The 25,610-nt window shown below is 55.4% G+C and overlaps 1 protein-coding gene across 1 annotated transcript in view; it reads left to right on the top strand.

Annotated features, from left to right (window-relative positions):
* SYNJ2 (synaptojanin 2) overlaps positions 1-25,610 on the top strand; it is an 82,890-nt gene that overhangs the window by 33,673 nt on the left and 23,607 nt on the right. The window contains 8 exon segments of the mRNA XM_045544636.1: positions 6,051-6,134; positions 14,590-14,651; positions 17,658-17,754; positions 19,779-19,951; positions 21,483-21,564; positions 22,240-22,389; positions 22,461-22,626; positions 24,060-24,251. Of these exon segments, the coding sequence (XP_045400592.1) occupies positions 6,051-6,134; positions 14,590-14,651; positions 17,658-17,754; positions 19,779-19,951; positions 21,483-21,564; positions 22,240-22,389; positions 22,461-22,626; positions 24,060-24,251 (1,006 nt within the window).

Here is a 25,610-nt window from a genome sequence, read left to right on the forward strand (position 1 = left end):
GCCGAGCCCTCTCTTCCTGCTCCGTCTGCAGGGAAGTCCTTCCCTTCGCCCTCACGCCCCGCTTCATTGCCACTTTCCATCCTCGTTTTTATCCCTGGGCTGTTAGCCTGAGACCTTTGCTTCACTCAGCAAATCTCTGTAATTTGTCACCTGCAGGGGCTGGGTGCTGGGCTGGGTACAGGGGGCCGGAGGTGCAGAGCGTGTTGGTATGAAGCAGAGTGCCAGGGACCCTGGGATTGGCGACGGAACCAGAGTCGAGGCCCTGTCAGGCCCTGCAGTGAGGCCCGGGCCTCGCTCTCCATCCGGCCCCTGGCAGGCAGCCCCGGGTCTGGTCCTGGGGTTCATGGACCCCAGACTTTTGGATTTCAACTAGTATAAAAAAATTGGCATCTCATCTACGGTGTCATATTGAGTAGGTCCTTGGGGAAACAACTGTCCCCACCGTCACCATCCTTCCCTGAAAGACAAGGCATTTTAACACTGAAAATGAAAAGGGGCTGCCGTGGTACGGTACCCAAATGGGTGGCTTCAGACCACTGGCATTTATCCTCTCCCAGTTCTGGAGGCTGGAAGTCTGAAATCAAGCTGTCACCAGGGCCATGTTCCCTGCTAAGCCTCTAGGGGAGGGTCCTTCCTTGCTTCTCCCTGGTCTTGGTGGCCCCAGGCGTAACTAGGTTTGTGACAGCATCGCTCCAGTCTCTGTGTCTGTCTGCACGTGGCCGCCTCTCCTTGGGCCAAGGGCCCACCTTACCCTCGTGTGACCTCCCCTTAACTAATTATGTCTGCAAGGACCCTATTTCCACACATGGTCACCTTCTAAAGTACTGAGGGTTAGGACTTCAACGTATCTCGTTTGGAAGGGACACAACTGAGCCCATACCAGGGCCGTCCCCTCCTGTTAGAGGACTGTGCTCCGTGCGCAGTGCATTCAGCTTCAGGAAAATCCCCCTACGATCGTTGCTTTGTTCATTTTCTACAGACTCGAGAGCGTTCCCACAGCTGGGGTGGAGGATTCGGCTCTGCGATTTCACACTGTGCTCCCATTTCACTCACTGGGGCCCCATGAAACCTCAGTCTCCCCCCTCGGGGTGGCCCGAGAGGCCTTAGATGGACAGCCTGCCCCTCCGGCTCCTGGGCTTCAGCCCGACGCTGTTTACATTGCCCACCCCCGCTTCCTTCTCTGGGTCAGGGAGGGATTCTTGGCCCCCGTGTGCCTTTGTGGTCTTCCTGGCCTGTGGTTTTCATCCCACTTTCCTCCCCTGGGCTCCGGGCCCCGGGCCAGGCCGGGCTGCTCCCTGTGAAGTCCCTACCCGACCTCGCTCCCAGGGACAGCACCATCTGCCGTCCACCCAGAGGTGCGGGCAGCCGCAGCTGCCACTCCCCACCCCAAGGACTGTAACTTAACCCGTGGTGACGTCATTTCCACTGGACACATGGGACACGAGGGGTGTGGCCTGGCACCCAGAGCAGGGCCTTTTAGGCTGGGGCTGGTGGGCGGTGGGAGCCCAGGCTGGGCCATGCCGGCAGAGCCCCTAGATGGCCTGACTACTCTACGGGAGGGGAGGTGACACTTCAGAGTCCCACTGCAGGCCTGCCAGCTGCCGGGCTCTGCTCCCCAGTGGGTAGGGGCTGCAGGGGATGCCTCAGGAACGAGGTGGCAGGGTGGCCCTGGCAGGTGGCTCTGCCTTTCTAGAGGGAGATGGAAGCCCAGCAGAGCAAGGGCAGGAGAGGCGTGTGCTGGAGGCCGGGCCAGGCAAGGTGGGGCCCTGGAGCGAGGAGACGGAGGAGCAGGGGACAGCAGTGGAATCTCTGCTTCCAAGGAAAGCCTGTGGCCCAGGCTCGCCCACGCACATGGGCTGGCCGTGGCCCTGATGGTGGTCAGCGCCCCCAAAGAACGGTATGGCCATAGGAGGAGCAGAAATGGCTAAAGGGAAGCAAATGTCCCCAAAGGAATGGGAAACTCATTGCCTCCCTCCTACATAGCAAGAGAGCCACTTGCTCTCTGTCTCTGGAGTCACTGAATGTTTTTGTTTATGGCACTTTATAGCAACAGAGGTGCTTAGGTTGGTGTGAGTTTTTGATTTTTTTAAAACATAGAAATGTTCAAGTGGAATATACACTTCTCATGTTCCTGCTGAGGGCAGCCTCCTCCCTGCCTGCCCTGCTTCTCATGATGATGTGGCAGCTGAGGCAGGAGGGAGCTCGCTGCCCGGGGAAAGCTGGTCCGCACAGCACTCGTGGGGGAGACCTGTCTTGTGACCTGCTGGAGGTTGCCCATTTAGGACCTGGGTGATCTGGTGGAATTCTGGATAAGTCATGGGAGCCTGGCTCGTCCTACTCCCTTGAGTTTGCAGAGCCACAATTGTGGGGCCCCCACTGTGCATCCCTGGCTTCGCTTACGGTGAAATAGCAGGTTGTGCACCACTTCCCGGGACCCTAAAGTGGTTCCATAGACAGAGTGTGTCCCCACCTGACATTTGAGGAAGTGACAGGCTTTGAATCTTGGTTGCCACACCCCAGGGTGCAGGCAGCAGCTTCAGGAAGTGGTGCTGAGCCCACAGCAGGAGGAGGGGCATGCTTGGAGGCAGCTGGCCCTCATGCTGCCTGGGTTGCTACCCGGGGTCGCTGGCCTGGGCCCTGCTGAGGGAAGGAGACCCCTCAGACCTGCCCACTCGCCGTGTGGAAACGGAGGCCGGATAAACGCATGCAAGAGCGGCATTGCCTGTGCAGCCGTCACTGGCACACAAATGATGGGACCAAACCAGGAGCAGACTGGCTGCCTGTAGCAGGGAACACTTGGCAGGCATCTGGCTTCTCGTGAATGATCCTCAGTGAGCCAAGGAAGAGGGGACCTGCAGCACCCCCGCTCTTGCCTGGTGTAGCATTTTTTATTGATTGATTGATTGAGACAGAGTCTCCCTCTATCACCTGGGCTAGAGTGCCGTGGTGTCAGCCTAGCTCACAGCAGCCTCAAACTCCTGGGCTCAAGCGATCCTCCTATCCCAGCCTTCTGAATAGCTGGGATTACAGGCGTGCAATATCACACCCGGCTAATTTTTCTATTTTTAGTAGAGACAGGGTCTCACTCTTGCTCAGGCTGGTCTCAAACTCCTGACCTCAAGTGATCCTCTCACCTCCTCTCCCCAAGTGCTAGGATTACAGGCATGAGCCACCATGCCCGCCCTTGCATCTTTTATTTATTAAGAGGAATAAATCTTCCTCCTTCAAGGCAGGCTGTGTGTGTACACTTGTATGTGCATGTATGTTTTGTGTGTGCTGTGTGTGTACTGTGCACATTTGTGTGTTGTGCATGCATTATGTGTGTGTCAGATACATCATGCATTTGGGTGGTGTATCATAAGTGCACTGTATTTGTCACGTGTGTTGTGTGTCATATGTGTATGTACAGTGTGTGCATCTGTGAGATGTATGCACACGCATGTGTGTTGTGCACATGAGTGCACATGTGTGGACGGTATCTCAGTCCCCTTGGGAGGAACTTGAGTCTTTCAGCTCTGGTGAGTCATACCTGGTAGGCTTGCCCTGCAGCAGTGACTCACCAGGCAGGAAAGCAAAACCAAAAACTCCCCTCAGTCTATCAAAAAAAAAAAAAAAAAAGATCCAAGATAAATATTTGGCTATTGAAGATAAGGCCACTGACTAATCCAGGGAGGTCAGGAGGACTGGGTATGACCCCCAAGAATTGCAGACCTGGAAAGAGTTGGTTTGCAGACACAGCATCCAGAAGTAGAAGTGCAGCAAAAGCCTGTTAGCTGAGAGCGTCTATACACAGGCGCGAGTTTTCTGGCCTCATCCCTCTCTTTTCATGGTGGCCGTTGGTTTCTGCTCCCACCTGCTGTGAAAACGAGACTCAGGGTCTCCTTCCCCTGCTCCACTGGGGGTTTGGGCCCTAGCCTGGCCTCCCCGCAGCATCCCTTGGGGCTCCCTGTTTTCTTTCTGGGCCCTGCGGCTCTCCCTGGCTCCCTCCCACTTCTTGTGTCTTCCTTCCTGGATTCCTTCCTCCCACCCCGGAGCCCCACCTGCCCCCAGAAAGTGGCTGTGCCCGTGCTCACATGGGACACACTCCTGCGGGAAGAGAAGATAGCTCTGTGCTCAGTGCCCACTCGTGCTGGCGTCCTGCTCTTGTCACCCCTCACGGCACGTCCCCTCTCTGGGCACCACGTGACATTAACTCCTTTTAAAGAAAGGGAAACAGAGGTTGCAGGTGGTTAAGTAATGTGCCCCAGGCCACCCTGCTGGGCAAAGTGGCTGTCAGACTCGGCCTGGGCTTGTCCAAGAGCCCACCTTCTTTCCACCCTCCTGCCTGCCTGCCCGCCGGGACCCCAAATGCCCTCTGTTAAAATGACATCTGTGAGGTGAGACGCTGCACGTTCCACTGGTGTTGCTCTGTGTTCTTTCCCCCGACATGGAAATGCATCCCTGGCGTTTGACAGCGGGTTATGCCCATCGCCCTGGGAACAGAGAAGGTGGTCCCGCTGGTAGCGTGGGACGCAGACTTAGGATGGGAAGGAGCAACTCCACTTTGGAGCATCCTTTCTTCTTGCCCCGGTGGTGGGGCTGGTCTGGAGCACTGCCGGCCTGCCGGGCTTTGCAGAAGCTGCTTCTGTGCAAGTCTCGGCGCAAGGGGGCCCTGGTCTGATGCTGCAAGTGGCATTATCGGCACGTGGTAGCCAGACTGAGGATGACAGTCCTTAGCTGTAATCAGCCCCTGGGCGTTGTTAAGAGTTGTCTTTATATAAAAATGCTGGCCGAATTGGTTTCTTTCCCAGGAATCTGGGCTGGTGCTGGTCCGTTGTACGCGCTTATTTTCATGGTGGCTAGCTATGCCTGCGGTCATTGAAACAACCTGCTTATTTTATTCTGCTTTCATTAGTAGAACAGTGGAGGGTAACAAATTTCCTGGTACTCGATACCTGGAAACAGACAGCAAGTTCTCAACCCAGCGCATTTTTCCTTAAGAGATTGAGCATAGAATTCCAGCTCAGCAATATGGATACCAGGCTCAGGAATTCCTGTGGTTCCCCCGGCTCACGTAATTCCTGTGGTTCTACTTTTCAAGTCCTCCACTGCAGAATTACTAACGCACGTGTGATCTGAGCGTGCTCTCGCCCGCGTGGAAAGCTACCCGGTAAGGGAGCAGGCTGCCGAGAAGTGGAAAGGCCCCACCGTGGCTCCCCGGCCGCCCCGCCAGGCCAGGGTAGAGTTGCGCAGATAAAGCCGAGATCTGATAACCGCCTCGCCCTGACGGCACTCGTTGTCCTTCTGAAACTCCCTTGTGCTCCGGGACCAGCGGAGGCCTGCAGGCACACTCTGAGATAACTGTGTATGCGGGTAGGGAAGGAGATACGTGTTTTAAAGCATGTCATTTGTTTCTCTGCAGGTACTGTCACACTGGCAGCCTGTGGAAACCGTGTGGTGCGTGTTGACCGAGTGGCCTGTTTAAGAACACAGTGGGGCAGGGCCAGGGCCAGGGCCAAGTACAAGTTCAAGTTGAGTCTTGACCTGTGTTGTCAAGTTCAAGACTGACTAGTGTCGTCAGCTAGGTCTTTTGGCTACAGCTTGCTCACTTTATTTCATTCAGCCCATTTCCAGCAGTGCTCTGCTGCCTAGCCAGCTGACGGGGTACAAGCAGAGGGTGCTGAGGAAGGTCGCACTTCCATCCCAGAGCACTCTGGCTCTGACCCTGAAACGGGGGTTGGGGGCGTTGCTGGACTCTGCAGGGAGGTGGGTGAGCTTGTGCCCCAGGAATGTGGACTCCCACACACCCCGGGGAGGCAGCAGGCCTGGAGGGGCTCAGGCCCCCTGCAGACCCCTCCTCAGAGGCTAGTGAGCTGCCAGCGTGCCCGCCCGCCGCCAGCCCGTGGTTGGGGAGCGGCGCCAGCCCTGGCGGAGGAGCAGAGGGCACCGAAGTCCACGGTCTGCCCTTCATTCTGCCCGGTGTCGGGTCGCAGGCGGCGGATCCCGTTACCGGCCAGGACATTCAGTTTCATTGAGGAACATCTTTCCCCTTCTGTTCCCTTGTGCTGCAGACGATCTACATGGATGATGGAGTGTCGTCTTTTGTCCAGATCAGAGGCTCAGTTCCGCTGTTTTGGGAGCAGCCAGGGCTTCAGGTAGGTGATTAAAAAAAGGAAAATGTCCCCGTGTTACTGTTCACTCTGCCTTTCTCTTCAACAGCTGTGGTTTGTTTTCTTTTGACATGTTCCTTCCGTGGTGTACTTGCTGGTCTTTTTCCTCAGCCTGTGTGGACTAAGCTGAGCCGTGTGCATGTGTGTGTGTGTGTGTGTGTGTGTGTGTGTGTACAGAAAACACGCACCCGGTCTGGGGCTTGCTGCTCGGCAGGCCTGTGCCGTGGTCACCGCACACTCGGGAGCAGCGTCTGCTGAGTGAGTGACCCACGCTGTGCGCCTGGGTAGAGTGACCTCAAGTTGGATCCTAAGTTCCGGGTTCTGGGGACATTTCTGAGAGCTGCTCCAGAAAGGCTCCGGGCCCTCCGTGGCCGTGTGGTGGGTCTGGCATCGGTTCTGCCTGTCGTGGAGCCACGTGAGGACTGCACAGCTTTCCTGTGATTTCTAAAAATACCCCTTGCCGGCCACAAAAGGCTCCGGCCAGTGCCGGGGGGATTTGGCTTTCTGTCTCCTGGGCAGAGCGCAGGGTGGGAAGACGTCCCAAGAACACATTTGCCATCAACGAAATGACGCGCTGCCTCCCCCGGTGGCTTCTCTAACGAGGTGGGCTGTGGGCCGAGTGGAGGGACATCCCGCCACCTGACCCCGCGTCGTCTTCCGTGTCCTGAGGGAACATGGGTGCATCTGTGAAGCTTCCAGGCCGGGGCCTTTGTCGTCTCCGGCTCTTCTTACCGAGGCCTCTCGTGTGGCTGCAGGTGGGTTGTCAGCCAGTGGCTGAAGGGGCCCGGGGCACCATCTGCCAGGTCCCTCCGGGTGTTTGACGCAGCTGAGTTCTGAGTCCCCGGCTTAGGTCCAGCTTCTTAGCACGGCCCTCAACTGCCCCAGGGCCAGCAGTGGGTGAGTTACCGCCATGGCCACGGGCGAGCCGTGCCGAAAGCGTTGGTGGCAACCAGGTCAGTGCTCGGAGTGAGATGGATGAACTGACTTCTGGTGGGAAGAGAGGGCTTTAGTCACATTCAGTCTTTCCTCTAGAAAGGGACAGCCAAGATGCACGAGATGTCCGGTGGCATCAAGAGAGCACTCGCGGGGACAGTTCCTGACATGGAAATTCCTCTGGGGCAATGATGCCCAAGCGAGGTGTTTTTGAAAAACAGCTTTATTGAGACAAAACTTACATACCATAAGCTTCACCCATTGAAAGCATACAGCTCAGTGGCTTTCAGTGCATTGGAGTCGTGTAACCATCTCCGTAATCTATTTTCAAGCATTTTCGTCACTGCAGAAAAGCCCACGCCCATTAGCCAAAGCGACGTTAATCCGCTCTGTGTCTCTACAGATTTCCCGTTAGGGACATTCCAAAAGGGGTTTTGAAACTTGATTTTCTTTAAATTCAGAAGTTTCCTTTGGCAACTTCTTGAGCTCTGTATTTAGAAGAATGAAAAAATTGGTCAAATGATTTTAGTATATAAAGGAAACAGGGAGACCTTGTTACATTTCTCATAAAGTTTGTCAGAAATCCAAAACTTGGGGGCATGGTCCTGATAGATTCTAGAATTTGGGAAAGGCCCTTTGAAGGTCGTCTGCTCCACTCCCTCCCTCAGTTCCAGGGTCCTCCTTCCAGCGGCTGCGACTGGGGACGGTTCTGACTATCAGCGAGTTTGTCCTTAGATTGTGCCGCGGGGCCGTCTGACCCTGGGGAGTGTCGGGCTGGCGGGAGTAGGTCTGGTCCTCCCCCCACGTGACTCACCCTCTGACTTCACAGGAGGCGTCTCCTGGTTCCCCTCCTCCCCTGCCCTCCCTAAGGCCTTCGATGCCGTTGGCCACTTCCGTCCTGTTTCTAGGGCTCTCAGTGTTCTCATCCCCCTTGTCTACAAAGCCATACGCGTCTGTCATCCCCTCTTTCATTAATTTTGGTGTCCAGCTTGACCTCTGCGATGCTGCGGACGCAGCCTGGCCTGCCGTGGGACGACTGTGCCCCCATCTAGCATGGACCGGGCAGTGGCCCTCGGGCGCCGCAGCGTGTGGGCGGCTGTGTCACCCTCTGAGGTTCCGAACACTTGCGCTTCACCAAAGCCTCCAGTGGTGTCTTCAGAACAAGTTTCAAAAGGCTTTAGTGTTCGTCGATCTTATTAAGGATTTGCTAACCTTTGGGCCTAATACCCGTGTTTATCCTCTACCGTCAAAGAGAGATTAAGCCATCTCCAGAGGGGACCAGGAGGACAGCTGTACGTGGTGGTGGTCTCGGGTCACCTGCCAGTATCGAGCCTGAGGGTCAGTTCTGCTTGTTTTTCTCCATTTTGACCTCTTCCCTTCCTCCTTCGCCTAGGTTAGAGGAAAAGGTCAAAAATTTGGGGGTGGATAGCTTACGTATTGTGTTGCAGAGTTAGTTGTGCCTTCTTAGGGGCTGCCCAGGAAACCATGAGCCTTTCAGGGGTGGGGGGGCAGGCAGGGAGGACCTTGGGGGAGGATTTGTCTGCGGGTTTCACCAGAATGGCACCCTCAGTACATCTGACTCCATTTCTGGCAACCGTGTACATTTAACAATTTGATTTGTACCACGTAAATATGTTGTGTAGTTTACAAATTGCAACATTGAAATTTTACCCTTAAAATGACTTAGGTCCTTGGTGCAGCTAGTTATAGAGCCTGTTTATGATCCTGTGTCGTTGATTGAAGACTGTGTGCCCCTTGTCACCGTAGTCTTCCTCCCTTAACATGCGTGTGCAGACGTGTGTCTTGCACGGGCGAGTTCAGTCTGTGTTTTGCAGTTTCGTGTCACAGAACCACGGGAGGAGGGTGCACAGCGGGCCAGGGCCTCTTGCCGGCTGCACCCTCCCCGTCGGGAGCTGCTCACTGAGCTCCGGGTGTGCGTTTGTGTCTTTCACCTTTCTTTGTTCCCAGAAGGATGTGAGATGCCTCATAGCGTAACAGTTTCACAAGTATGTGAAGAGGTTGGGGTGAAGGCAACGCATGCTCCTAGTGAGATGAACCGGAGCCTGCACCGCGTGCCATGGGTCTGGGTGCCTGCCTGGCGGAGCCTCACGTTTTTGTCCTGAGCTTCCCAGTAGCCACCACGGACAGAACCTCATGGCGAGGAGGGTTGTGCTAGCGATGCGGGGAATAAACTGTGAAGCTGCACAGACCTGGGTTCAAATTCAAATTCCGGCTTCCCAGCCTGGCAAGCGCGTACTTTTGAGTTTTTGTCTTTGCTAAGCCTTAGTTCACTCTTCTGTAAAACAGGGTTAACAGTCCCTACCCATAGGGCGATAGGATTACAGATCATCATAGGAGCATTCGGCACAGTGTCTGGAACCTAAAAAGTACTCAGAAGTGGTAGTTGTCACGGATAATAACAGGAATAGAGGATGACACCTGGGAGACAAGCTCCCACTGTGGGGGGAAAGTGGGGCTCTCTGCGTCCTGAGCACGGAGTCGGGGTCCCCTAAGCCTTCCTGGGCACACTGCGAGGTGTGCTGCACAAGGACAATTTCCTAGGCTGTTCCGTCCACTGTCCCTCACAGATTAGCAGCCCCAGATCGGGCCATGTATTCGTCCCACAGGCACCCACTGTGCATCTGCCGGGCATATGGGGGCCCCAGGGGGCCTTCACAGAGCAGGGATGTGTTGGTGTGGTGTGAACAGAGCTGTGACCAGAGTAAGGCTGAGATCCCTCGGAGGTTGGCTGCTCCGGGGTCCAGAAGGCATCCTCCGGATTCCTGTCCCGACTGACCGGGAGGGACGGGAGGAATCACTCAGGCAGGGAAGCCAGTCTGGCCTTGCAGAGGGAGCGGCGGGTGCAGATGCCGTGAGCCTGGGACCACGGCAAACTCGGAGAGCAGCACAGGGGAGCTGCTTGGAGCCCAGGCATGGGGGCACAGCCACGGGGGCAGGGGGGAGGTGGGCAGTGGCCAGGTCAAGATGGAGGTGGGCGTTACACTGAGGAGCTCACATTCCATCCCAGGAGCCATGACAGCAGTGGCACCAAACTTGGCTGCACGTTAGAATCACCCACGGAGCCTTAAACAGTCCCGATAGGGAGCTCGCTACTGTGCCGATCAAGTCACAGTGTCTGGGCCTGGGAGCCGGGCAGCAGTCCTTTTGAAGGCCTCTAGATGACCCCAGTGTGCAGGAAAGTGAGATGCTGGTGAACCAGTTTTACTGGGGTCGGACTGGGTGCCGGGCGCTTGGACTTGCAGCATTTGTGCATCGCTGTGGCGTAAGCGCCCATCACGGCCACCCTCACTGGCTCGACGTCACTGAACCTGAACCTGGAGCTGGGAAGAGCCGCGTGTGCAGTCGGCTCGTGAGCTGGCTCCGGCACACACTGGACGCTGCACTGAAGGGCTGCAGGGTGGGTGATGGGTTTAGACGTAGGTCTGACGGTTCCATTCGGCAGGGAAGACTGCAGGGACGGACACCGGATGGCGGCTGCTGCGGATGAGATTTGCCGGCAGCCTCAGTAGGGTAGGAACAAGGGTGCAGGGGAGAGACTCCAGGCACGTTTGTGGTCACAGGCCCTGTCAAGTGCTAACGGTGACTGCTGGGACTCACGGCCAGGAGTTCTCGAGACCTTGCTGTTCTGATGGCCGACTCCTGTAAACTCAGTCTCAGTCGACAGGGTTGAACTAATGACTGCAGGGGGCAGACAGGAGTCCTTTAGCCAGAGGGGAGGAGGACAAGGTGAAGGAGGAGGAGGAGAAGCTAAAAAAAGCAGCGGCAGTCAGCTGCTGTGGGCCGGCCAGCAGCAGTGGTGGCTTCTGCCCCCAACTGCAGCTCCTTCCTGGGGCTTCTGACACTGAGACCTCGGGACTAAGTGACACCAGAGGAGGAAGATGTGGTCCATGGTGGAGCAGGGTGGAGGTGGAGGAAGGACATGAGGCCTCAGGAATCCAGACTAAAGGGATACTCACAGTGGTGGGGGAGGGCGGCCTCCTGAGAGAACATGGGCCCCGGCCCCTCCACTTCTGCCCGTGGCCCCGTCCACTTTAGGAGATGGAGGGACCCAGCCTGAGGCCAGAGGAAGCAGCTGTTCGGGCTGGGCCTGGTCGGGGGGTCCCCTGCGGCTCTGCAGGTGCGGACGTGGCCCGGGAGCTGTGTTTCCCTGCTGCACCTTCTACCCCTTCCCAGGCGTTTGCAACCTGAGCAGAAAGGGAACGCAGGGAGGCAAGAAATGAGTCAAAACCAGCGCTGCTCAAACTTTAGCGCGTGTGCACCGGAGAGTTCGGGTCGGCAGACCTGCGGCGGGCTCGAGACTTTGCGTGTCTAACAGGCACGCAGAGGGTGTCCAGGGACCACACTTTGAGAACCACTGGTCTAGACAGACAGGTCATTTCTGCCCATTTCCTGCCCTGGTCATTCACCTGCAGGTGGTGCCTTTGACTTTTTGGTGTTCCCAGGTTGAAAGGTTTGTTGTCAGCTGTGATGTGGGACTGGCCGTGGTGGGGACATGACCGTGCCTATGACATTCGGGCCTGGCCTGTCACATGGAAGGGGGTGTCTAAGTCCGGGATGAGAGACAGGCCAGAGGCCTTGGAGAGTCATGCTCAGCTCTGGTCTGGGCTGTGCCTTCTCCTGCTGTTACCTGCGGCTCCTGGCCCCACCCCCGTCTGCTCCCCACATCCCTCGAGCCGCACTGCTGTGCTTGAGGGGAACACACAATAGGGAGATGCCTCCCCTCGCCCTGTCGTGCTGCTCGGGCCCAGTACTTAAGGGCGCAGTTTCCGTCAAATCAATTTGCACGCGTTATGCGGACTAGTTAGAAACCACAGAGTGTCGGGGTCCTTCCAGGGTGATCCTGGTTGGGTGGTAAAGATCCCAGGTGGGGGACTCAGCGTCCCGTCTCCTTCCTGTCTGTCCACGGTACCCCGTGGCTCAGGTGTGCTCACTCGGTGCTGGACTGATGCTGCAGTTTGTAATGGGACCGAGGTCATGTTTATAAGGGGGGAGTTATAGCGCCTGGGGAGTCTGGTCACCTGTGGCCGCAGTTTCCACCTGTTTAAGAGACTTTGGATCATGACTTGGTAAGAGACACTTAGACACATCTAGTAATGAACTTGTCACAACCGCAAACCAGGCCCCTGAGCCCTGAACTGCCACTTTTGTACTTACTTCCTCCTGTGCTCCCACGGGAATAGCTCCAAAAACAGCTGCCTCGGCCTCAGTGACCTCTCAGATGGCGGCTGAGGGGACACAGACCAGCTTAGGCTCAGAGACAGGGTGGAGCTGACTCGCCTCGGGGTGCGGGAGGGAGCAGTCTGCTCAGCAGTGCGGCAGCCGAGAATGTTTTAGAAGCCAGTATCTGCCATTTCCTCCGCCAGGTCCCCACGGCCACCAGGAAAAAGGCAGGGGGGCAGGGTGGGCACACGCAGCAAAGTGAAGGTGCTGGGCTGAGCCTCTCGGGACCGCGTCAGCTAACAGCTGAGATGCCTCCTTTTACTGACTCGTTACCCTCGTGACCGGCGTGTCTTAGGGCCACAAGGGGTTTGGGTCTTTGTTGAATCATTTATATAGAAAATGTCTAAATACAATGCTGAGAAGCCGGTTCTGTAGATGATACTTCCCTCAAGTATGAAATGGCAGAGATGCATCACCCGTGGTGCTGAGTTGTGTAACAATATGTGATACACACTCAGTAACAGCTACATCCAATAATATGGGTGACTCCAATGACACCGCTTTTGCAACACTCAAACACAAGCAAGACCAAAACCGTATGTTTATAAAAACCTTTTTCTTAAAATAATTTCAGAGCTCCGGGAAAGTCGGAAGAGCAGAAGGGACAGCTCCCATATGTCCTTCACCCATGTTCATGACATTGTAACCTGTGTGGCACACGTACCGTACATGCTATTATTTATTCTGAACCACTGGAGAGTAGGTGGCATGCATCGTGTCCTTCACCTGAGTGCAGAACGTGCTGTCTCACGTCAGCACGGCACAGGTGCACGTGTGGAGTACCACGCTGACACCGTGCTTTAGTCTGCCGTCCATATTCCAGACTGACCAGTTGTCTCAGTAACATCTTTTGTAACATCCCCGTCACCCAGCGTCACATCTGCATTTACTTGTCACATCTCTAGTCTTCTTTAGTCTCGATCTGTTCCTCAGCCTTTCCGTCTTTCGTGGCATTGACATTTTTGGAGAATGCAGGCCTTGTTTTTCTTTAAATTGAGAGTCTCCCCTTTTGGGGTTTCCTGGGGTTTCACTGTGATCAGATTCAGCGTATGGGTCCCTGGGCAGAATGGTACCTAAGTGACACCATGTCCTTTGCAGGGCACCCCTTCTGGAGGCACAGGGTGTCCCTCTGCCTCTCATTAGTGATGTTAATTTTGGCCACCCAGTCAAGGTGCTATTCACATTATCCACTCACAGTTAATGTGGTTTCCCTTTCAGCTAATGAGCGATCTATGGGAGGCACTTCCAGCCCATGCTAACATCTTGCTTCTCATCAAACTTTCCCTTAAGATTTATCATTGATGGATGTTCTGCTGAGCTATTCTTTACTATGACAGTTGTAAAATGGTGATTTTCTACTATTTTCTCCACATTTATCAGTTGGTATTCTAATATAAGGAAGAGCCCTCCCTTCTTCCCCACTTATCCACCCGCACACCCACCCACCTACCTGCCCACTCATCCACCCATCCAGCCACCCATCTATCCATCCACCTACCCACCCACCCATCCATAGCATCCATCCACCTACCCACCCACCCACCCGTAGCATCCATCCACCTACCCACCCACCCACCCATAGCATCCATCCATCCACCCACCCAAACCACCATTCTGTCCATCTGCTCATCCATCCATCCATCTAGTCATCCATCCTATCCATCCAGTCATCCATCCATCCACCCAACGATCATCAGTATAGATTTGTGGATTCCTATTTTATTCATCAGGTTATAATCCATTCTTGTTCTTATTATAGTCTGATGCTCAAATTGTCCCTGAGTTGGCCAGTGAAAGCCCCTGCAAGCTGGCTCCAGTGACTAAATTGAGTATTAAATAAATAGCTCTAAATAATAAGGCAAATTAGATTATCAGGATATCTCAGATTTGGGGGGAAAGTTGAGGTCCTTGAAGGAGGAGAGGAGGCTGGGAAGCAGTTTCTGTCCCTCTAGTTGGCTTGACTAACCTCTGCAGTGGGAGTTTGGGGATCTGACATCTGCCTGAGGGTCTTCCCCTGGAACTTCTCTTCTCTCTGTGGAAGAATTCCAGCTGACGTGGTCCTGCTGCAGGTGGAACTGGGTGGAGCTCAGAGCACTGTTTGCAGAGTCCAGGGAGCCCAGCCTTCCTGAGCTGTGAAGGGGCCACAGAGGTGGCCGAGTGGCTGCTACAGTGGCCTGGCTGGCAGTGAGAAGGAGAACAAGAAAGCCATCGCTTCCTCCGTGTGCACGGCAGGGAGACTCACTGTTGTCACCTCTCTTTGCTTTAGGTTGGCTCCCACCATCTGAGACTGCACAGAGGCCTGGAAGCCAGCGCCCCTGCTTTCGACAGGTAGGGATTGTCTGACACTGCCCGAGCCCTTCGTCCTTGTCCTCAGGATCTTCCTCCCAGCAGACAGTGGTGCAGGGGACAGAGTGTGGCAGGAAGGGAAAGGCCCCAAACCCTGAACCTCAATCTGCCTTTTACTTTGGTCCTTTGTACAAGAAGGGAGTTTGCAAAATGGAATTTTCACTCGTTCTCAGGTTTCCTGAAGGTTAGTCAATCAATGTTCAGGTAGCACTTTGCAATTATTTTATCTTATCAGTTTCTTCTTATAATGAAACTTCATCTATTTGCCTTGGTTAATAAGGGATAACCTAAATTATAGAATATTTATAGCTGTTTGTTTTTGTTTTGTGAAGGGAATATATTCCCAGGTTTTAAACAGTATAGAAAGGTATAAAGTGAAAAATAAAAGTATCCTAACTCCAATTCCCACTCTTATAGATTTTACTATTATTAGTTTTTTATATATTAGTCCAGAAAAAATTTTGGTACATACATATATATTTTTTAAAGCACAAATTGGATCATAACACACTTACTGTTTTGCAGCTTGCTTACAGCATTGCTAAGCTGAACTGTTTGTAGTATGTACTTGAAATAGTTAATAGCTTCTTAAAATATTTGCGTTTTTAATCTAATTTTTAAAATTATCTTAGTGAATGTAATAAAAAGCCTCAAAAACAATTTTTTAGCCAGGCACGGTGGCACATACCTATAGTCCTAGCTATTCTGTGTGTTGCTTTAGGCCAGGACTTAGAAACCAGCCTGGGCCACACTGTAAGACCCTATCTCTAAAAAAAAAAAAAAAAAAATTAATTTTGAAAATGGCGTTTATCATCATTCCACTAAAGCTTTATTTGGATTGTAAATTTGCTTGCATATTCTTCTGTTGAACATAACACACTGGTAATGTGAGCCCAGCTGTGACTGCCTAATTAGCATGTTACCAAAAAATGTTACAAATAATAGGTTTTACTATAAAGAGATGTATAATCTAGTGATAAAAATGCTATTGCCTTTTTCCAGAACATTATTGGTATGTCCTAAGCATTGTACATACGTAGTTCTAAATGTTTTAGGGAATAGTAAATGTGCAACTAAAAATTAAATTCTCCCTGAAGCTGACCCAAAACAGGAGAAAAGGGTTATGCTGGGCTTATTTCAGAACCCCTCATGTGTTTGTGAACTTTAAAAAAAAAAAAAATACACTCATATAGTGTAAGCACATTTACAAGACTGAAGACATTTTAGCAGCCTGGGAGTGCAAGGTGCGATGCTGCTACCCGAGAGAATGGGATCTTTGTCTTCCCACAAGCACCCCAGAACTTGCCTTGCCCTTGGACGGTGTCCCCAGATCTAGGGGTGAGCTTAGGTCTCTTCTGCAGGGCCTGGAACACCTTGCTGGAACGTAAGTCCTTTCGCGGGCAGCTCCTGTTTGCAGTGTCAGCTTGCAGGAAGCTCCTCTCTGTGCTGTTTGACCACAGCGTTTGACTGGCATCGTGTGCCCACATGTTCCCTTGCAGGAGCTGCCGTTTCATATGAAGTGCTGACTGTGCTAGATTCGAGAGTAGCATGCAGAAATGAGGTGGCACATCTGTCCAGGGACGGGGACGCTGTGACGGCCCCCAGCGTGGCCAGGCATCCCTGGACTGGTGTGTGTGCTCTCTCTGCTTCCCAATCCTCCTCTCCGGCCTTCGCTGCGCTCTCAAGTTCTTCCGGTTCTTTGATGGATTGGTGTAGAGTAAATCCCTTCTTTCCTGCAAAAACTCCTTTCCGTGGACAGCTTTTTTACCCAGAGGACGCTCGGTTTTCGTTGCCGGGGCCGCAGGGGTGCCCTCGGTGGTGGAGGCTGTCTCTGGCCGTTCTTTGTGTCCGAGGGCTGTTTGGAGCAGGCCTTTGGCTGCAGCCGCTCCGGCAGGGTCTTGCCATCTCAGCATGGTGACGAGTCACCGTTCACGGGCGCTGCCTGGGTCTCCCTTCACGGCACAGCGAAGCTGTTCTCCGTCACCCTTGCACTTGCCAGGGCTGCTGTGCCTGGAGCCTCGGTGTGCGCGTCAGGGTGTGTTTGGCTTTTGTCCCTTCCCCGAAGGTCAGAGGGATGAACAGAAGGCCTGAACGCGCAGCGCCACCCAGGCAGCGGCAAGTCTGTGGGCACTGACCTCGGTGTGGGGGCCAGGACCTCCCTTATGCCCGGGACGGCGAAAGGAGTCTTTCAGTTTATCAATAACAAGTCTGTCCATATTTTTACATTAAAGAAAAGGAAGGAAATATCAGCTCCCACGCGCTGAGCACTGTCATTGTCACTTTCACTCGCCCCTTTCAGTCCTCAGGGCCGTACCCTGCAGAAGGGGGAGCAGTGTTGCCATATGGATAAAGGAAGGAGCTCAGAGAGGATGAATAACTGGATCAGGGGAGTTCGGGGTTGGTGGCAGGATGGAGTAATAATGAGTAATATAGAGTAATAATGAGTAAATATCGAGTAATACTGAGTAAATACTGGTTCTCTTCCAGCCTGGGATTTGGAACCAGTTGAGAAGCAGGTGCAGGAACCAGACAGATGATCAGACGTGAGCCTGGTTTCTGATAAGCCGCGCTGTGGCTTCATGCATAATGACATGCAGCATTCAGAGGGAAAACTGGATGCCGAGGTGGGAGCTCTCCCACCAGTTTTTCTAGTTTTGAGAAAGACGGGTACCAAGCGAGATAAGAGGTTAATTGCACAGACGTGCGCGTTGCATTTACAAGACTCTGTTCGTGAAAGGTCAGGTTAGCTGTTCCGGAGTCAGTGGCGGTACTTTGTAGAAGGTGCCGCACGTCTTCTCTGACGCCAGGCTTGAGCGGAGGTCTACACAGCCAGCATCCCTTTCCACACTTAGGGTCACGGGCGGTGGCTGGCCCTGGGCCTCTGGCACCGAGAAAACACAGCCCCTTCTGGCCCCTCTTCCCTCGAGGGCAGGACGGGGCCGCCATCTGCGCCCGGCCCGCGTCACCGCTGCCCCACTGCCGTTGCAGGCACATGGTGCTTCTGAAGGAGCAGTACGGACAGCAGGTGGTTGTGAACCTGCTGGGAAGCAGAGGCGGAGAGGAGGTGCTCAACAGAGCCTTCAAGGTAAGGCCCCCGGGGCCCCTGCACGCTTGGGCTGGTGCAGGTGGTGAGGGTAGGCGGCTCCCGCGGGGACTGAAGACCTTGGCCAGCCCCACTTGGTGACTCGAGCTGATGATAGGGAGGAGGGCTCCAAGTCAGAGCATCTCCGTCCCCAGCCGCCCCTGGGCTCGCCGTGGGGCACTGCGGGCTAACGGTCTCTCCAAGCGTCCCCCCCAGTCCAGCAGGGGCAGGTGACCCCTTTCCTCCTGGCAGCTCAGCCCCACTCCAGGGTAGCCCTGCAGGTCACGGCCTCGGGGCTTGAGTCAGGGCCGAGCTCCCATGGCTTCCCAGCCGGCTCTTACAAGGGCAAGGGCGGCTGGGGAGAGGCCGGCTGGGCCAGGAGTCGGGGAGCAGGTGACGCAGCCGCCCGCTCTCCCTGGCCTGCCGCTGTGTCACAAGACGTTCCAGAAAGAGCTGTGGCTGCTCCTTGTTCCTTTCCCGGCCTCCCACGTCTCCTGCCTGAAGGAGAAAAGCTCTGGTTGTTTGAGGCTCAAGAAAGCCCCTTATGGGCAAGGCTCGAAGTCACCTCAGCAGGGTGTGGGGGCTGACCGCTGTGGCCAGCCCCTGACCCCGGACCCCTGGCTGGCTGAAGCCAGTCCAGCTGGGCCCATTTCCCTCTGCTGAGAAAACCTGCAGGCTTGGAGCGGGGACTTTCTGGCCGCCAGTTGTATTTGGCCAGACCTGCTTTTCCTGTTTGGTTTGTTGCTATTAGCGACAAGCTCCAGAAGCATCTCCCTTCCCACCCATCTTGGCAGCGATGCTGGCTGCTTATTTTGAGAAAGAAGAAAAAAAAATGCAAGCCAAAAAAAAGGAAGAACCCCACATCTCTTTGCCCTCCATGCCTTGAGTTTTGGGGACAGGGTGGCCTCGGCCCCTCCCGCCATCACGGTGCCCTGGCACTGTGATCAGAGGCATGGGAGATGGTGGCCACCTCGGGGCGCAGGTGGGACGGGCAGGTAGGGAAGGGGCAGCGGCCTGGCTGGACACCTGCCCTGCCTGGCGTCCCTCGCCCTTGTCAGGCTGCCTGCCTGGGCTGGCGCTGTCGGTCCTGCTGGACAGCACCTGCTCCGCCGTGCATGGCACTGAGCCACTGGGCCTGCCGTGCGGGCAGCCAGCGTCCTTGTCACAGCAGGCCTTTCCTGGCAACGCAACTGTGCCTCCATTTACACTCTGGCTTGTGGCGGATGGGCACTGTGAACTGTGCCAGGCCGGGTGACCCAGAGTCCTCCTAGTGTTCAGTGTCATTAGAACCTCTGGCTGGGCAAATGCTGGACCGACCTGAGGAGAAGCCTCGTGGCCTGGGAAGGCGGCCAGTGTGTCCTTTACCCCGGGCTGTGGTGGGGAAGCTGAGAAGCTGCCGGCCAGGGAAGCTGCATGCAGAAGGCTCTAGAGCATGGGGCGCCATCAGCAGCCCGTGCTGTGCCACCCACGGTGCCCCCTTCACTCCAGCTCCGGGGCCACCGTCTCCCCCATCCTGAAGTTGCACTGGGCTTTGCGTCCCCCCCCAAGTCTCTCAGCCTGGGGACTTGGCCATTCAGGGCCCCCCCAGCACTCACACATGGAGCTTGTGCTTGTCAGGATGGGCCGGCTGGTTACCAGGGCAACAGTGAGCTGGATTATGAGCTCCGCAGCCTGCACTGCCACTGTCCCTGAGGGCCTGGGGCGCTCAGGCTACAAGGAGAACAAAGCGACCCCCCCTCACCTGTGCCCTCCGGAGACTCTGCAGGAGTGTGATGTCCCCAGGGAGCCGCAGCTACTCTGGCTCCTTTTGCCCAAGGGGGACCCACTGCCCTTGTGCAGGCAAGCTGTCCCTATGGGTTTCGTCCCCCCAGGCCTTTGTGCTGGGTTTCCCTCTCAGGGTCAGGACAGGTCCACAGCCTGGTCCCCTGTAAGCTTTTGAGCTGAGCCGCGTGGCTGTGGTTAGCTGCACGGCGGCACCATCCTCCCTTCCTTCCGTTCCCCTCACCACCCTCCCCTCTCCCTTTCAGAAGTTGCTCTGGGCTTCTTGCCACGCCAGCGACACGCCTATGATAAACTTTGACTTCCATCAGTTTGCCAAAGGCGGGAAGCTCGAGAAATTGGAGAACCTGCTGAGGCCCCAGTTGCAGCTGCACTGGGAGGACCTGGACGTGTTCGCGAGGGGCGAGAATGTAAGTCCACGGTGAGTGTCGCCCGGGTGCCCCGTCACGGAGGCCCTTTCCCTCACTGCTGAGCCACCCTGTGCAGAGCGTCCTGGGTCACAGGCTCGGTGATGCTGGGCACCTGGGGTTCCAGTCTTGTCCTCTCCCTGGCCTCATAGACCTGCTTTGGGATCTTGTGAGTAGGTGGGAAGGCGTGGTTTCCTAGCAAAAGAGATATGCTATTAAAGGGAGTGGGTTACAACGTGGAGCGCCACGCTGTGATGCAGACCTGTGCGAGGGAGGGGACGCCGTTACTGGTCGTAGCCAGACAGCTGGATAGACCCACATGGCCTGAGGAAACGGGGGTGTGGACGCCCCTGGTCAGAGCCGAGGAGGAAAAGGAAGTCCGGTGCCCTCAAGCCATCGGTAGCAGGTGCTCATATGTTTTAATTCACCTACTCACTAAAGCTTATTTGTAACCCCAAAATCAATACAGCACTTTCAAGGACAGTCACAGACATGTACAGAGCAGTGAAAAAAAGGTGTTTTTTTTTTTTTTGAGAAACAGTCTTGCTCTGTCTCCCATGCTGGAGTGCCCTGGCATCAGCCTTGCTCACAGCAGCCTCAAACTCCTGGGCTCAAGCAATCCTCCTGCCTCAGCCTCCCGAGTAGCTAGGACTGCGGGTGCTCACCACGACACCGGGCTAATTTTTCTATTTCTTGTGGAGATGGGCTCACTCTTGATGAGGCTGTTGTCAAACTCCTGGCCTCGAATGATCCTCCCACCTGGGCCACCCAGAGTGTTGGGGTTACAGGCGTGAGCCACCGCGCCCGGCCTGAGAATGGTGAAAAATCGGAGATGCCACGTGAGCACGTTCCTGGCTGAGATCAAATGAGGCAACGCTCTGCCGTCTCCTTTCAGCTCTCATACTGTAAACAAATGTCTTCTTCGTGATTTAGTGTCACGTTTTCCACATTTTCGTGGTGTTTGTTGGTGATTTCACAGTTTAAAATGGCCCCAGGCCCGGTGCTGAGGTGCTGTCCGGCACCGCCACGCCCCTCCTGGGGAAAACCCGTCCGAGGAGCCCTGCGTGGGCCTGCGTCACGTGCTGCAGGCACGGCGATGAACGTGTGTATTTAATAATACGTCTTTATACAGAAACATGTAGAACGAGGTTAGGTATTGATCAATTGATGAAACTGTGACCGGAGGCTCACGGGAACCTGACCCTGTATTTCCTCTAGGAGCCATGCTTCCGTGTTGGCTAATTCAGTGTTCGTGCAACTTTACAGAACATAATTGCTGTGAATGACAAGAGCCACTATCCTTACAGTGACCCAGATGTGCAGGCTGCTGACAGTGTGTGCTGGCCTCTGCCTGCCCTTCCAGTAGTGCTGAGACCCATCAGGACACATACCGGGGTCCCTGGGGGCCGCTGGGGAGGAGATGAGGGGTTCCCTGTTGGCACAAGTCTCCTTGGGAGTGAGGGTCAGGCATAGGTTGCTGTGCTAGGGCAATTGCTCCTTCGCATGCAACGTGTAACTGTTTACATTTCTTCTTCTTGTCCTAAGTTTCCAGAAGGGTACTGTGCGGATGAACTGTCTTGACTGCCTGGACCGAACCAACACCGTGCAGGGCTTCATTGCACTGGAGGTGTGTCCCTGCCTGGCCTCTTGGGCCATCTGTACCATGTCCTGTGCCTTCAGCAGCAAGAGGAGGGTGGCAATACCGGATGACCTCTTAACTGTGGGCAAGGTGGACAGGGATGTGCTGGAGCGTTTGGAGAGGTGTTCCCTGGGCGGCTGGCTCGCTGGTGCCACCACTGTCTCTCCTTTGTCACGGGCACACTCTCTCACACCCTGTATGCAGCGCATCCCAGACATGGTGCCCAAAGGCTCCAGGTGTCCCTGGAGGAACCAGTAGTTTCGTGTGATCATTGTCATGGCTGCATCGCTGGGCAAGGGCAGCGTGAGGCCACTGGATGAGGCTGCATTTGAAGCTGAGGAGGAGGCCCGAGTCTGTCCCGGCTGCCTGGTTGACCTCTCCTGGCCGGGACGGGGGCATGTCAGCACCACCCACTGTCCACCACTGTTTGCTGCCCAGCCCCTGGTGGCGGGGGCGGAAGGGGGTCAGAGGAGGGGCTGGGAGCACTAAGCAAAGCTGGCGTGAGCTGTGGCGGGAAGCCCCTTTCTCTGCTGTGTGAGCTGCTCCCCCTCGGGAGGTGTGCAAGTCATCCGGGCCCTGCTGAATAGGGGACTTCCTGGCATGGCACCTGGTGGGGGCTCCCTGGGAGACGTCAGTGACAACTGTCCGTTACTTCTCCCCCAGGTCCTTCACCTGCAGCTCAAGAGCCTGGGGCTGAGTTCAAAGCCCATCGTTGACCGCTTCGTGGAGTCCTTCAGAGCCATGTGGTCTCTGAACGGGCACAGCCTGAGCAAAGTGTTCACGGGCAGCAGGGCCCTGGAGGGGAAGGCCAAGGTAGGGCCCGCCCAGGGCGGGAGGGCAGGGGCGCGTGGGCCCCTCTCACGCCTGCGGTCTGGTCCTGGCAGGTGGGGAAGCTGAAGGACGGGGCCCGGTCCGTGTCCCGCACCATCCAGTCCAACTTCTTCGACGGGGTGAAGCAGGAAGCCATCAGGCTGCTGCTGGTGGGGGACGTGTGCGGCGAGGAGGCGGCGGACAAGGGGCGGATGCTGCTGGACAACACGGCCCTGCTGGGTACGGCTCCCGGCCTGCCGGGGGGCTCGCTGCCCCCGTGTCCCACTCCCCTCACGTATCCAGGCGGCGGGTGGGGGACCCTCCGGGGCATCTGGGCTTCTGGCTGGTCTCATGGTCTGACCAGCGACCTACGCGGCTGGCAGCCGTCGCTTTCCCGGGAGGCTGCTCTCTCTGACCGAGAGCGGGAGCTCGCGCTTCTGCTTTCCTGCTGGGACTGTGTTCCCGTGCCGGGAGCAGGGGAGGGACCCAGAGGGCTCTGCCAGGGCCGGCGTGCTGTCCTGAAAGGGGCGATGTCCTCCAGTATTAGCCCACCCCAGAAACCTCAGCTGACACCGCGCGGGGGCTTTCCATGCAGTCGGCCTCCGCTTTCTCTCCCGGCCCCCAGGGCCTGTGGAGACAGAGGAGGAGACGCTGTCCTCCCTCGGGGTGTGGCACCTTCTGGTCCCAGCGGCAAGAGCGTCGTGATTCCTCAACAGTTGGAAGTCTCTTAGGGGACATTTCAATGGCATTTTGTCACCCGGAGCCTGTCAACATGATAGGCCTAATGGAAAAGGAAAGTGCCCTCAGTATTTGTCCTTCTAAGTTTTGTTTTAGAAAGTTTTGGTGTTTTTGAAAAACGAATTTGCCTGTGTTTAAAATGGTTTCATAGCCCTGTTCTTCCCTCATTCTTCCGTCACTGGGGGAACTCATTTTGGCTTCTGATAGCCGTGGGGATAGGGAGCTTCTCCCCTGGGCATGGTGCCCGCTGGCGAATGCCGAGGGGAGCCCTGAGTAGCGCGGTGAGTCTCGCTTAGTGGCGGGGCAGACTCCGGGTAGATTTGGGTCATGTCACTAGTTTAAAAACGCAAATATGTTTTGGCTTATCTAACCACGGAGATGGTTCCCTGTAATGACTTTTTAAAGTCTTAATTAAGTCCAAGATAAAGAAAACATTTTAGGCATGCAGGAGGGAAGGTGGAAAATGCAAAAAGGGGTATTTTGGTTGGTAAGATGTTTAAAGTTACGCATGTGTGTGTGTGTTTATATGTTTTAAATATGGTCAGTTGTGGTGTCCCCTCGCTTAAATGCCGATGCCTTGTTCTTCTGCGGGATCAGGGCGTGTGGGGTGGGTTCTGGGGACAGGGCTTGTCCCTGTTGTGTCTGAGGCTCCTGGTGATCTGATGTCACCCGGCCGCTGGCCGCTGTGGCTGGGGTTGGGGCAGGGGTGTGGCGCGTGAGTCTGCAGTCCTGTGTCTCCACACCTTTATGCAGAAATGCCAGCGGGGGAAGCACAGGGGTTTCTGTGGTTTTAAGCCTTTTAACATCTTCCTTTAGGGAGCGTAGCTAGAGGCTGGCCAGTTGTCTTCTGGCACAGGCGGCCCCCCCCATATTTTTGGAGGGTGCCTGCAGTTCTGAATGGCAGAGCAACATGTCTTTTTATACCCCCCCAACAGTGACTCCCAGGATCCTGAAAGCTATGATGGAGCGCCAGTCTGAATTCACAAATCTCAAGCGCGTCCGCATCGCCATGGGCACATGGAACGTGAACGGGGGAAAGCAGTTCCGGAGCAACCTCCTGGGGACCGCGGAGCTGACGGACTGGCTGCTGGACGCGCCCCAGCTGGCCGGCGCCGCGGGGCCCCAGGGTGAGGGCAGCTGCCGTAGTGGGGACAAACGCGGAGTTCGTCCACCCCGATGTGTCAGGCTTGACCCTTGCAGTAGCCGCTGCCTTGTGGAGTTTAGTGTTTGCTGTTTTCATTCCTCAGAATGTTGAAAAAGCACCGTGGTCTAATTTCCAGAATTCTGCCCAGCAAATTAATTCCCTGACTCCTTTTCTTTTCCCAGTGGTTAGAAGAGTCATCAGGGCTGAATCTCTTTGAGTAGAGATTTCGCAGTACTGGGTTTTGACCAGTAGAACCTCTTTGTGGCCAGGAGGACGATGGGGCTCTAGAGCTGCGTCCCTGTCGTGCTGGGCCAGGCGTGGCTTTGATACGCTGCTGACCCAGTAACCCTCACGTTGGCCTTTCCCCAAAGCAGCTCTACCATCCGCTTTAAGGAGTCACGAAGGAATTTGTGCACTTTTTAAGAATAAAATGACTCCACATTTGACACTTCACCTTTTACATCATGCGATATAAGGTGTCGAATGGCCTCGGAGCGCAGGATGTGAGGGACAGGGGATTCTTGTCCAGTCGGCCTTCACTCGGGGCCTTGCTGCCTCTGCTCCTTGGGGCTCAGGAGGAGACTTGTGATCTGGTTCTTTGCCTGTTGTGGAGCAACTTGTGGTCCAGGGGACACGCGGTGGCCTGCGCTTGTGTACGTGCTCCACGCTGCCCAGATGTGCGGCGCTCGGACCCTTCCCCTCCTGCGGCACACACGGTCCGCGCCCCCCTCTCCCCTTCAGAGGGCAGGTGGCCGAGTCTGCGGCTGACGGTCTCTGGGCTTCTCCATGTCAGTGGTGGCCTGTGTGGGTGTTTGTCACGCATCCAGAAACCGTTCCGAGTGCCACAATAGCAGGCCCCGTGATGCTGAGGACATCAGCACGGGAGAGCCCCTCCCCCATCCTACAGCGACTCCTCTTGTTTGCCTGCAGGAGAGGCTGGGTGGTTTCGGCAGGCTGGCTGCCCTCGTGCAGGGGATTTATTGGCGTCACCAGCAATACCCCTAGAAAGCCACCGGGTTCAGGAAAAGGAAGGTATAGTTACTGTTGCCAAATAGATCAAGCCAGAACAGGCATTATTTTCTTTTCTCTCTCTCTTTTTTTTTTGAGACAGAATCTTACTCTGTTGCCCAGGCTAGAGTGAGTGCCGTGGCGTCAGCCTAGCTCACAGCAACCTCAAACTCCTGGGCTTAAGTGATCCTCCTGCCTCAGCCTCCCAAGTAGCTGGGACTACAGGCATGCGCCACCATGCATGGCTAATTTTTTCTATATATACTTTTAGTTGTCCAGATAATTTATTTCTATTTTTAGTAGAGACGGGGTCTCGCTCTTGCTCAGGCTGGTC

Source organism: Lemur catta, chromosome 2 (assembly GCF_020740605.2).
Source record: "Lemur catta isolate mLemCat1 chromosome 2, mLemCat1.pri, whole genome shotgun sequence".
NCBI lineage: Eukaryota > Metazoa > Chordata > Mammalia > Primates > Lemuridae > Lemur > Lemur catta.